This window comes from Montipora capricornis, chromosome 14 (assembly GCF_036669925.1).
Source record: "Montipora capricornis isolate CH-2021 chromosome 14, ASM3666992v2, whole genome shotgun sequence".
Taxonomy (NCBI): domain Eukaryota; kingdom Metazoa; phylum Cnidaria; class Anthozoa; order Scleractinia; family Acroporidae; genus Montipora; species Montipora capricornis.
The window spans coordinates 13,209,322-13,221,821 of record NC_090896.1 but is presented as its reverse complement, the minus strand read 5'-3'; the positions used below and the strand labels follow the sequence as shown (position 1 = coordinate 13,221,821).

Genomic DNA, 12,500 nt, shown 5'->3' with positions numbered 1-12,500 from the left:
ATGTGAGCGTTAGCCCAACTAATGGAAATGGACACACACACAAGGACAGAGGACAGACTTTAACATCTTCAGTACGGCCTGCTCCCGTCTGACCATTTAGCTCAGTCAGTGGAGCAGCGGTGATCTAACCCGAAGGTCGTGGGTTCAATTCTCACCCTGGTTTTTCTCTGTCCTTGTGTGTCAAACAGAGTTAACTGAATAGAGTAATGTGAAGTGCTAGATTTCTATCCCATATGAACCATGTGAGCGTTAGCCCAACTAATGGAAATGGGCCCACACAAGGACAGAGAAAAACCAGGGTGAGAATTGAACCCACGACCTTCGGGTTAGATCATTTCCATTAGTTGGGCTAACGCTCACATGGTTCATATCGGGTAGAAAACTAGTACTTCTCATTACACTCTATTCTGTTAAGTGTGTTGAAATATAAGTGCTACATGGTCAACGTTTGTATAAACGTAACCTTTCTTTGTACTTGTACATGTTCATTGCCGTGACTTTAAGATCTTCAGTTCTCACGGCCTGCTCCTGTCTGACCATGTTGCTCAGTCGGTGGAGCAGCGGTGATCTAAGCCGAAGGTCGTGGGTTCAATTCCCACCCTGGTTAGAGTTTTTTTCTGTCCTTGTGTGGGCCCATTTCCATTAGTTGCGCTAACGCTCACATGGTTCATATCGGGTAGAAAATTAGTACTTCTCATAACACACCAATCAGTTAAGTCTGTTGATTTAAAGGGACTGCTCGCAGTCTAATGCCCGCAAGTAGGTAATGATGACGTAGAAGAGAATGGCCGAAGAACAGCAGATAACGTGAACATCATCGTGGAAAACGTCTTGCTATTTGTCACGTTGCGTCATACGTTTTTACACGCGGTACAGTGAAACCTCGATTTAACGTTGCGCTACCCAGCATTTCAGGATCTGAACGATTACTTCTTCCTAGAGTGTTTCACCTGTTTTTGTTATATAAACACCAATGAAATACCAAGGTGATCTTTCGCCCGAAAAAATTATATCTTCAAACGTTCAGTTTGTAGGTCGCTTTAATACTGCATTCGCTATTAAGAGCTGTTCGAGTCAACGATTAAAAAAGTGATTTCAGAGAGGAAGGGAGAGAGAGAGGGCCACTAGTTTTTCAGTGATTACTGTTGTGTTACCCTCTATAAATAAAGTTGATTATCTTTTTTATTAAAAACAAATAAGCTATTTACCAGCTAACGGTCGGTCCGTATAGCAAAAAACTGTGACCTCGGGCAGCATTTTCAAGACGTCGGTCTCAGTAGACACAAAATTTCTCTTCTCATGTTAAAAATACACACTCGAAGAGAAATTTTATTTTACTGTACCTTTGGCCGGACTGAAGAATATCGTTTCGTTATATCGAAAACTTCGTTATATGGAGGTTCGTTAAATCGAGGTTCTACTGTAGTAGCGGGCGTTGCGCGAAGTAACAGTTACGTTGTGTCGGTGTAGTGCTTCTTAAATCGTTTGAGCTCAGTTCATTTTTTGTGTGAGCGAGATCGAAGTAAATCGATTATGGTTCGCCCGAATTGTTCAGCGAGAACAAGATGGAATAATTGAGGTACACACATGTCCAATACACCCAAACTGAATCGATTCGTCTTTGGACTTGACGATTCGACTAAGTTGAAGTCGATTCGCAAGAACCAACAGGGACTTACAACATGTTGACGATTCGACTCGAATCGAGTCGTATCGTGTCGCTCTTAGTCGAGTCGTCTTGCTGGCAGTCGATTCGCGAGACACTTAAAGCGCTGTTACACTGTGCAATTTTTCGTGCAACTTGTCTCGCAACGCCATTGCGAGACAAGTTGCACGAATCATTGCCCAATGCAACATACCTTGCAAATACCAAAACGTTGCGAGACCAGTTGCAGAAACCGTTGCAACGAATTTTTTGAACATTTCGCAGTGTAACATCTGTCCTGCAACTTGTGTAGCAACATTTGCGGCACCAGCCAATGAAAATGTTCCTTCGATCAACTTCATTGATCATCGAAACAAAACAATTTGCATGCAACGTTGCTCAGTGTAACACCCGTAAAACAACTTGTTTCGTAACGTGAGAAAGTTTGTAGAAATGGCGTTGCGAAACAAGTTGCACGAAAAATTGCACAGTGTAACAGCGCCTTAAGAAAAAATACAGCAAGACAGCGATAGAGGCTGCTTGTAAATGTTGACGATTCGACTCGAATCGAATCGAGTCGTGTCGCTTTCAGTCGAGTCGTCTTGCTGGCAGTCGATTCGCGGGACACTTGGAAAACAAAACTCATCCTGGTACATTAGTCTGAGAATGTTAAACAACGGAAGGTGGCCAAAAGATAAAACACATAGTTGTCTCTTTTTCTAATAAAGCAATGAAGATCCAAGACATACCGTAACCGAAGCGAATAACAACGCCAAGAACCTTAAATCGATCGCCTACAATCTTCCCTTGCTAATAGAGCAATTCGCAGCCTATAATCTTTGTTTATTACTTGCCTGGGAATAATAAACAGGGAACGTTGGCCAAAAGGAAGTAAAAACGAACATGTCTCGTTCTTAGAGCGTCCGGCTAGAAGAAAGATCTGATACGACGTAATCCTGGGAATATTAAAAGCAGGGAAGGTAGCCAACGAGGAAAAGAACTTGCCTCGTTCATAAAGCGGGGAGCCTCTGAGACAAACGATAAACCACTCTTGCTGACCGTAAATTCACGGGACACTTGGAAAACGAAATGTTAACGATTCCACTCATCCTCGTTTTCTACAAAGGCAGATACGCCTTGGAATGTTAAACAATGGAAGACGGCCAAAGGGGAAAACACATAGTTGCCTCGTTTTTTAATAAAGCTCATATTCTGTCCGGCCGCAATTAAGATCCGAGACATAGGGTAAACGATACGAATAACCACGCCAAGAACCTTAAATCGATCGCCAGCCTATAATCTTTGTTTAATACAATAACAACGGACGTTGGCCAAAAGGAAGTACACATGAATATGCCTCGTTCTTGCAAATCGACGGTCTCTAAGACGAGTCGTCTAAACACCAGACAATTCGAGTCGAATCGTCAATATTTCTTACCATCCTCTTACCCTTCCTGTTGTCCATTGGCATGTGTCTTGGTAATGGACAGTCTCTAAGACGAGTCGTCTAAAGACAAGACGATTCGACTCGATGCGGGTGCATTGGACAACCCGCGAAGTACCTAAAATACTACTTACACAGTGCTAGTACTCTCGCCAAATGTCACGGTGCGTCACATATCAAATGCCGTGTAATCGAGCTTTGGAGCACCTTCTTAAATGCCTGTTTACATGGAGGTGGGTAACTCGCCTAGGAAGGGTCGGAAAATAGCTCGCGCAAGCTACTAGTACGTAAACAGGCAACATGGCGGGTAAAGGACCCGCCATGGCGGTTTTGACGGTTAATGCGCTTTTACTCTCAGTACCTTCTTTTGCCTCAACGTTTCCGTGCTGTGGCTTCTTTTTGTCACTTTTCATTAATGCTGCAACGCCTCCGCCAAAGCAGTATATTGTGACTCGAGCCGACCCCGGGTTGGCGGGTTACCCCACCTTCAAGCGTTTACATGGCAAAATGCGAGCACGGCTTGGCGGGGTAACCCGCCTCGGCGGGTTACCTCGCCTATCATGTAAATGCGAGGCTGAAACTATAAGAGTTTATATGAACAGGCGGGTTACCCCACCTAGGCGGAAAATTATTTAGGTTGATTGTTAAAAGAGCCGCGAGCGGACGGTTTCATTTGGGTAAACAATTTGTAAAATTGACGAACACATGCAGTTTTTTCGGGATACGATTTGTCAGACACAAATCACTGTTGAGTGATTGAAAGACTCAGTTCGCAATCAGAAGCCGTTGCTAGAAAAGATTGAAGATAACCATTTGTGATTTGAAAATATTTACAAATCACACGATCGGCGTGGTTCCAAAAATGAAAATATTGGAAGTTTGCGACAGTATTTTGTCATGAAGAGCTTGTTTGAACACGACTTTGTATTGAAAAAAAGGCTGCAAGTTAATATTATATGGTTGTAGCAATTTAACATACAGATCGATTGCAAGTTTTTCGAAGCAGAATTAGTCTGAAGCTTTGTTTTGTGACCAAAACTGGTAGTATGCAAGAATCGATTTTAGCGATGTCCGCGCTTTCAACAACTCGACCCACAAATATGTATTCTTGGCTATAGATTTAAAACAAGGCCTCTTCTTTGTGAGGCTCACAGAAGGAGGAGGTTCTTATCTCCTATTCAAACCCCAAACAGCCCGCCACATGCACATTTGCGATGGTTGAGGAAAGCGAAAGGGTAACAGTGTAGCATTTTTTTCTTGGTCAATCCACAGCTAAGAAAGCGAGAAAAATATCAGTTGGAACAAGAAGTCGAAGGCAGGCACCAAACAGTTTCCCAGATTTTCCAGATTTCAACTTCACGACCGATAATGTACTTGAGCTGATGGAAAAGTACTTTGAACAGATGGACAAGTACTTCGAAAATTTGCAGCTAATTCCTATCGAATACTGCAACTCAACTCAAAAGCTTTGCCCCGTAAGTCCACCCGGACTGCCAGGTAAAACGGGGCCACGGGGACCTCGGGGAATCGCCGGACGGAAAGGAAAGAAAGGCAGCCCTGGTCTAAAAGGAGTTCCTGGTGAGACTGGGGGTAATGGGGCTCCCGGACCGAGAGGTCTCAAGGGAGATACGGGACCGTCAGGACCAAGGGGTCCCCTGGGAACATCCGTTGCGCCATCGTTTGCCCCGTATGCGATGATATCACCCGCGCAATATCGGGAGGACGAAAACGCGAATAGGTTTGTGTCATTCAATTGTAAAGTCGGAGGAAACCCTCGTCCCAGAGTTTCATGGCGGTTCAAAGATCAAACAATTTTGTCAGGAGATAAATATGTAATCAGAGATGATGGAATGCTGATCATTGGCCGAGTCAACAGCAAAGACATTGGGGTGTACACATGCGTTGCAACCAACACTCTTGGATCTTCTAAGTCGACTGGTAGGGTGTTTGAACTTTTCATTTTTGTAGAAGTGTACCTTACCAATCTCGAGTTCTCGACCTTAGAGCGCTTCCCTTGACGGAGGGAGAGAAGAGCTCTGGGGAACCGTGAAACAAAGTGTTTTCTCGTTGGTTTTCGTGAAGAACAATCAAAAGCGTCTCTGATTGGTCCGTAAGGACAACACGTTTTATGCGTTGCAGTAAACAGGTAAAATTAACACTGGAAGTAACAGCGAGTCCATTGTTGCACTTACAACCTCTTCGCTGGACTAGGACAATTTAATCCGTTTCCCTCCAGGACTCATGATTTTGAAAACGTATCTTTCCATTGCTGTGGTTGTTCCGGTACACTTTAATGGCGAAAACACACCGTGGGAAAGGAATTTCATCAAAATGTTGAACTGAAGTGGGCGGGACAGTCACTCAATAATTCGGACCCATTCCACGGATCGGTGGTTTTCGTAATATAACGTTTTGTGACCCCAAATCACCATGAAGAATGTCTACTTTACTATTAAGTTGTTTTTTGGACTCTGGCACGTAGATGATACTTGTTGTGTCTTTCATGACGGGCAAAGAATATGGGTTTTCTTTATCCCAACTCTAGATATCTTGTTCACTTTTGTAATACTAACATACATGAAGATTACTCAGTTCTGATTGGCTAAAAAAGTGCAATCCTCATGTAACACATGTGCAAAGCTAACGCTAATTACAAATGAAAGTTTCCAAGAATAGAGAATGACGTTTGAACGACTTTGGTCCTCAGCCATTTGACAACGCAGCCATGTTGTATTTTACGTTTGCATCGGCGTCACGCTTGATGTACTGTAGAGTAGAGGGGCCAGTTAAGATGTAAACACGATAGCAATCTATTTTGTTCTCTTTTCTTAAAAATCTTCTCTTTAGAAAGAATATCCGCCCCGCGAGCGACAGTATCGCCAGCGAATCAGACTAAAGACGAAGCAGACCAAGCCATGTTTCATTGCGAAGTAGAAGGTTATCCTCTGCCACATAAAATTGAATGGCTATTGAACAAGAAGAGACTTGTGCCAGGAGAGAAATACGTGATCAATGGACATGAGAGAACACTTCTGATCAAACAACTAGATCACAGGAAATTTCTTTCTGATATAGGAGAGTACACTTGTACTGCATCAAACCTTGTTGGATCATCTGTGGCGACTGGACATTTGTCGGTCAGAGGTAGGAACTTCATTTCCCTTGGTTAGGTTGACAGTTAAGGGTTACTGTATACGGGTAAGCTCTCTTACCCTCTGGTCACCAAGAGTATGGTATAATAAAATGCTTGTGAAAAACGTGTTGCATACAATTAAAAGAAATGCAATACGCATGGTATAATTTTTTCCCACTGAGTATTCATTTAAGGTTTCTTTGATACAAAACATTTGGTAAATTAGTCATTTCACTTTCCCGCGGCGTTTCTTTTGATTAAGATTACTGATGAAACAAAGGAATGATCATTTTCTTCCTTTTTTGTCAGCAACTTCTTGCGACTGTTGGCGAAGTGCTTCGCGCCGTATAACAGCGATCACGTGGGGTTACAGGGGTCCCAATGGCTCCGATACCGATGCTATTGACTTCCAAACCAGCAATGACGTCACCTTGCTTGGATATCGAATGTGGCGTCTCGGAAAAAGAGATCAACGTGGTCGACCTCTTAAAGCTAAGGTCGTAATTCGTTTGCACGACAACGATACACGTCTGATGGCGGAGGACATCGTCAACGTAAGTTACACGAACAGCGCTGATGATGCGTTTGAAGTGCGCTTCTCGCAAGGAATTTTTCTTTTCGCTGGTAGTTGGTACACGGCAACGTCCAAAATTACCCCAGAGTGGTTACAAAACATTTATTGTTTTTACAACGACGATGGCATGGCGTCGGCACATTGTTCCAGTGCCGGAGTTGTGAAGTTCCAATCTTCATCGATCTTTGGTTCGCCATGGAATCGGCGAGTTGGACAAATTGCTGCATTGATTTTTGGTTCGTCTGGAGCTCAGTGCTGACGTTTTACTTGCAAAGAAATTTGAAGTTTTGTTTTGGTTTTTTCTTTTTCATTTATTACGAAAAGTGCTCAATAAAGAAATTTAATTGAAATTTTTCCAATTTTTATTTTCCTTAACCACACTGACTCACAAATGAGGTGTGAGCATCCACGTACTATTGAATCAGAATATTTAACAATTATTCGCCAAAGGCGAAGTGATTATCGGTGAATATTCACCGAGACGAAGTCGAGGTGAATATTCACCGATAATCACTGAGCCTGAGACGAATAATTGTTTTAGTATAAATACACAGGTGATTTAATTTCAAAAAAGAGAAAAAAAAACATTGAACACGAAATCATCTTCACTTACAGTGGCAAAACGACTACTGGCAGCCATTTTGTCTGTCAAGGTGATTATCGGCTGATAATCCGAGATAGCGAGCCCATTACTAAAACAACATAACCTTGAAGCGTGTAACTTGCAACGCTTTTCCTTGGAACTAAGCTGAGGATTTTAGGACACCAATTTTATGCCCAAGTATGGACAAAAATGAGATCGACGCTGCACGCGCGGGGGAATGCGCAAGCTCCGTTACATCCAAATAAGGAAAGACCAGAACCAGAGTTAAACGCTTCAAGGTCATCAGCTTCTGGTCAGAAGGGAGTCGGACGTACGACTATGGGCAATCAAGATTCGAGGCCGTGTTACGTCACGAAGTTTAATACCGTTTTTTATCTCGTACATTTACTGTAATGAAAGAAAGTTCCGTTTGAATTAGCCAATATAAAAAATACTCTTTGTTTGTCCCTCCAAAACTTTGCATAAGCATTGTTTCCAGTCTCTCCCAAGACCATTGTAAGTCCCAAGAGAAAATAAAAACAATGCTCATGCAAAATTTTAGAGGGACAAAGAGTATTATGGTATTTTTGATATTGGCTAATCTTTGAAGTGTCTGTAGAGTGACAATAGGCTCTTTGCATAATCGTGTCACGTGACCTTGTCAAAATGGTTTTGGTACAAAATAGATGCCAGAAATGGAAAGAGCGTGATGAAATAGTACGAATGTCAATTTTGAGGCCACTAACATTTAGGTGAGAGGTTTTACAGTGATTTTAATGCTCAAAAAAATAACTGAGATTTATATGGAAAATAGCCGCTGATCCAGCACAGAATTCTTTTATATTTTTCAAACTTTCAAACCACTATAAAAACGTCAGTGCCCTCAAAACTGACATTCTAACTAATGTCATCTGGTTTTTTCCCCATTTCTGGCATCTAATTTGTACCACGACCACTTATTATGATTTGACAAGGGCACGTGACACGGTCATGCAAAGGTCCTAATGAGTGCGAGGATGACTTTTATCTTCCGCCTTCATTTACAGTAATCTGCAAAGGTCGATCTCCGCTTTATTTAACTGATCCAAGGTTTTAGCCCAATTTCGATATATCAAAATTCAGTCAAATGGCATCTTCTCGAGGCGCTGAGAAATAAACTCATACAAATCCTTATATTTATTCCCAGAGCCTCGAGATGATGCCTTTTGTTTAGAACTGAAGTTTAATATGTCGAAAATGGTTTATTACATTAAATGTATGAGATCAACAACCGTATCAATTATCGTAAAATGGAAAAGGCATACATCGCGGAACGTAAATTTCGCATTAAAAAACTGTCAAAATAATGATCTACATTAAGAAACGGTAAGTCTCAGTTCGTTTAAAAGGAAGTTATGGATACGAAGAACCGAAGATCACCTCTTGTGCAAGGGGGATTGGAAATTCCAGTCGTGGTTGTTATCGAAATGGAGGCCACGCCAAGGAACACAGAAATAAGTAACAGAGGCAAACAGCTTGTTGTCGCGGGTTACAAAGAGACAGACAGTTAGGAATGGGTTATTTGGTTGTTTTACATTATGTTAAACTTCGTGGCGTTACTTTTAGCAAAAACTTTTCTTCGCAGGTATTTAATTTCCCAATTCCTTAAAAATCGCTACAATTAATAAAACCAAGGTATATCACACCATAATTACCTCAAAGAACAAGTCAAATGAGGAAAAAATAATTTTGCTACACATGCTCATGTGCACATTTCGAGGTCACTGCGAAGGTTACTCATTACGTCATCGCCACCATGTTGGAGGGGGAGACAATTAACAATTATTGGACGAGGTTGAGCAAAATATCGCGATTTGTCACTGGCGAGCAGATCAATTATTTTCCGAAACCGAAGGCTGAGGCAAATAATTGAATTGCGAGACACTGACAAATCACGATATTTTGCGATAACCGAGTTCAATAATTGTTTTATCATTTGACGACTGAGTTAACTTTATTTTTCACAATTCCCAACAATTCAATCTTTTTCTGAAAGCTCAGGAAAGCGAACTGCCATTTTCCGGGAAAAGCGCGGTTTCAATAGACCTTTTGGGCTTGTACATTTTGTTTTCCCAATACAGATCATGTGATAATACTCAGGAGGCTTGGTCCTTTGTTTTGTGCATTAAAAAGAGTGCATGCAGGCATATTCATGCTTGCATGCCCTCATTTTAATTAACACAACAAAAGACCAAACCTCCTGAGTATTATCACGTGATCTGTATTGGGAAAACAAATGTAGAAGCCGAAAAGGTAAATTACGCATGAGCAGAATATTATGTGCAGCAAAACACTTATTTGAAGACAGTTATTTGAAGGTCACGTGGTGGGATCTCGGCCAATGAAAAAGAAGGAAAAATACATCGAATGATGATAGGCCTTATTAACGATAGCGGCCTTGTTGGATATTGTCATGCAAATTAGCCATGTGTTAAGCTGGGGGGAGGAGGCAAACATTGGAAAAAGGGCCAATTGCGGAAAATCGGCTCGTCGAAATATTGAAATAACATTGCTAAAAGTACATTTTAGAATTTGGAATTAAGTACCTTTTATAATAATTTTATATATTTTGACTGCCTTTCACATTTTGACTTTCTAGTTCGTTATCTGCTCATTTTAAAAAAAAACAACGAAGTAGTCTATTTGGACTACTTAGGTGAGAAACATTCAATGAACGTGAAACAAATCATCTGTGTGGCTAAGATGTTCGTTATAACCTCTGGAACTTGTGTTGTTTGCCCCCTCAGAGGTGAGTAGTAATTTGCACGATAATAGCCAATCCAACATGGCGGCCATTGCGAGTAAGGTCTATTCTTGGTTTGCATCCACGTCATGGGACGGCCATGTTGGTGTACAAATAGAAAATGGCCCCACAAGTTTTGCATAATAATAGAATACAATTCCCAAAAGATATTTTGCTGCATTGTTCTGTACACCATCATGGCCGCCGTGACGTCAAATGCAAACCATCAATAGGAATAACTCAGCCATTAATTTTCGCACGATTTTATTGGCTACTTTGCGTCACGTGTCACAGGACAATAACCATCCGCCTGCGTCGATATTCGTCCTCTGATTATTTCCGCCAGGAAAAAACAAAGCCAAGTGCTCCAGACCTTGCACATTCCGTGTTTCACAGTTGTCATTTCTTTTTCAGCGCTCCGAGTGACAATTAAAATGATTCGCAACAGCAACAGGATGTCTCTTCTGCAATTGATGTAAAATGTATTTTTACCCAACAAATAAATGCATATCATTGGAAAATGCTAAATATAGTGACCGACCTCCTGGAGGGGGGACTAGAAACTACACATTTCAAAGGCCTTTTTCTCGAACTAGCCGTAGGATCCCACCTTAAAATTTCAGGATTTCCTTACCAAGAAAAAAAACCCTGTATAGAAATATATAGTTTAATCTGTAACATAGGTTTTCCGCAAATACGAAAACGTAGAATTTCGTCTCTTTTGATAATAACTAAACAAAACTGTCTGATAGATCTCTTTAAAAAAATGCTGACGATCTCGTCTTCATATTGTTTACTAATGCCCAAAATTTTAACTATGGTCGTAGGGCTAGGTTTTGAGAAAACAACCCATTCTTTTCCTTGAATTAACGATTATCGTTAATTCTTAATTTGCTCTGAATTTTCTATTACCGTTAATTTAGAAGACTGAAAGCTTGATAGGGATTATGGGAAATGGTCATATATTTTTAAAAGACAATCCAAGTGTAAGGAAGTAGGACTCGAACCTCGAACCATGTTCATTATTAACCCGTCACCTAACCACTTGACCACCGCACCGCTAGCTGCTCAGGAACAATATTTTAAACACCATTTGATAATGCTGTTATCAAACGACAACAAACAATATTACACTCTGCAAAGGTCGCTTTCCAAACTTCACGACAAAGCTAAACATTTTAAATCCAAGCTTAGGTTTAAATTATTAACCTAGCCTAGGCCTAATATTTTTTTCAGCAGCGATATTCTATGGTAGACTTTAAAAAATGTGTTTTTTTGAAAACGCGTTGTATTGATCTTCAGTGGTGAAGCGGAAAGAAGAGGTTCTTATGGAGTAGAAGCTCCATATTCGAATCCAATCCACGGATAAGATTTTTTTTATTTCCTTATTTTCTCTGCTACCACAAGTCCTGGGACACAGTGTCCTAAATTAATTAGTAAATTGAAAGCAAATTAAGAATTAACGATAATCGTTAATTTAGAGAAGAGATCATGTTGGAGAAAAAGGCCTTTGAAATGCCTAGTTCCCAGTCTCCACTCCAGGAGCTCGGTCACTATATTTAGCATTTTCCCCTGATTTGCATTTAATTTTTGGGTAAAACTGCATTTTATATCAATTGATTTGCATAATGGCGACTCCAAAACGTGCTCTCTTCATCGGGGCAATATTCTTCCTTGTTACTGCTGCGATTAACGTCTCTCTATTACCAGTTCATAGCACTACAAGCTGCCCTTCATCTACCACTGATTTTGTTTGGAATTTAGCTGGAGAAGAACAGCTTTAAGTCCAATTCCTATTTCATCCGACAATCAATAACAATAGGGCGGACCAAACGCTTGCTTGTGATAGCAAAGGTTAGAAGAACACAGCGTGCATGTGCACTGTATTGTAACTCTTCTACCGCTACTCAAGCTGATCTTCGACATAGAACTCAATCCTGGTCGGAATGGTTCCTTTAACCGCTCGGTGAAGGCAAATACTAGAAACACCAACAACGTAAAGATTGCTCACCTCAATGTCCGCTCGCTGAAATGCCGGGATCACTTTTTGCTTATTAAAGATACTATTTTATCAAACAAATTCGACGTGTTTAATATATCTGAATCTTGGCCAGATGCCTCTGTTTCAGATTTGGAGATTGAAGTGCCTGGTTATAACATCTATATAGGGTCGATCGAAGCAACAAGACTGGCAGCGGGATCTGAGCATAGGTCTTGAACACCTATCGTACAGAACTAATGGGTGACATCTCTGACATTTCAACCACCGGTTTTCATCAGCTTTGGTTGAAAATACAGGTCAGGAACTTAAAGTCAATTATTATTTGCACTGTTTATAG

At 41.0% G+C, this 12,500-nt stretch overlaps 1 protein-coding gene across 1 annotated transcript in view; it reads left to right on the top strand.

Moving 5' to 3' along the window:
- LOC138032101 (uncharacterized) overlaps positions 1-7,140 on the top strand; it is a 16,193-nt gene extending 9,053 nt beyond the window's left edge. The window contains exons 3-5 of the mRNA XM_068879691.1: positions 4,362-5,027; positions 5,937-6,233; positions 6,532-7,140. Of these exons, the coding sequence (XP_068735792.1) occupies positions 4,362-5,027; positions 5,937-6,233; positions 6,532-7,055 (1,487 nt within the window). The 3' untranslated portion in view covers positions 7,056-7,140. The remainder of the gene's footprint in view (positions 1-4,361; positions 5,028-5,936; positions 6,234-6,531) is intronic.
- Positions 7,141-12,500: the final 5,360 nt, after the last annotated feature.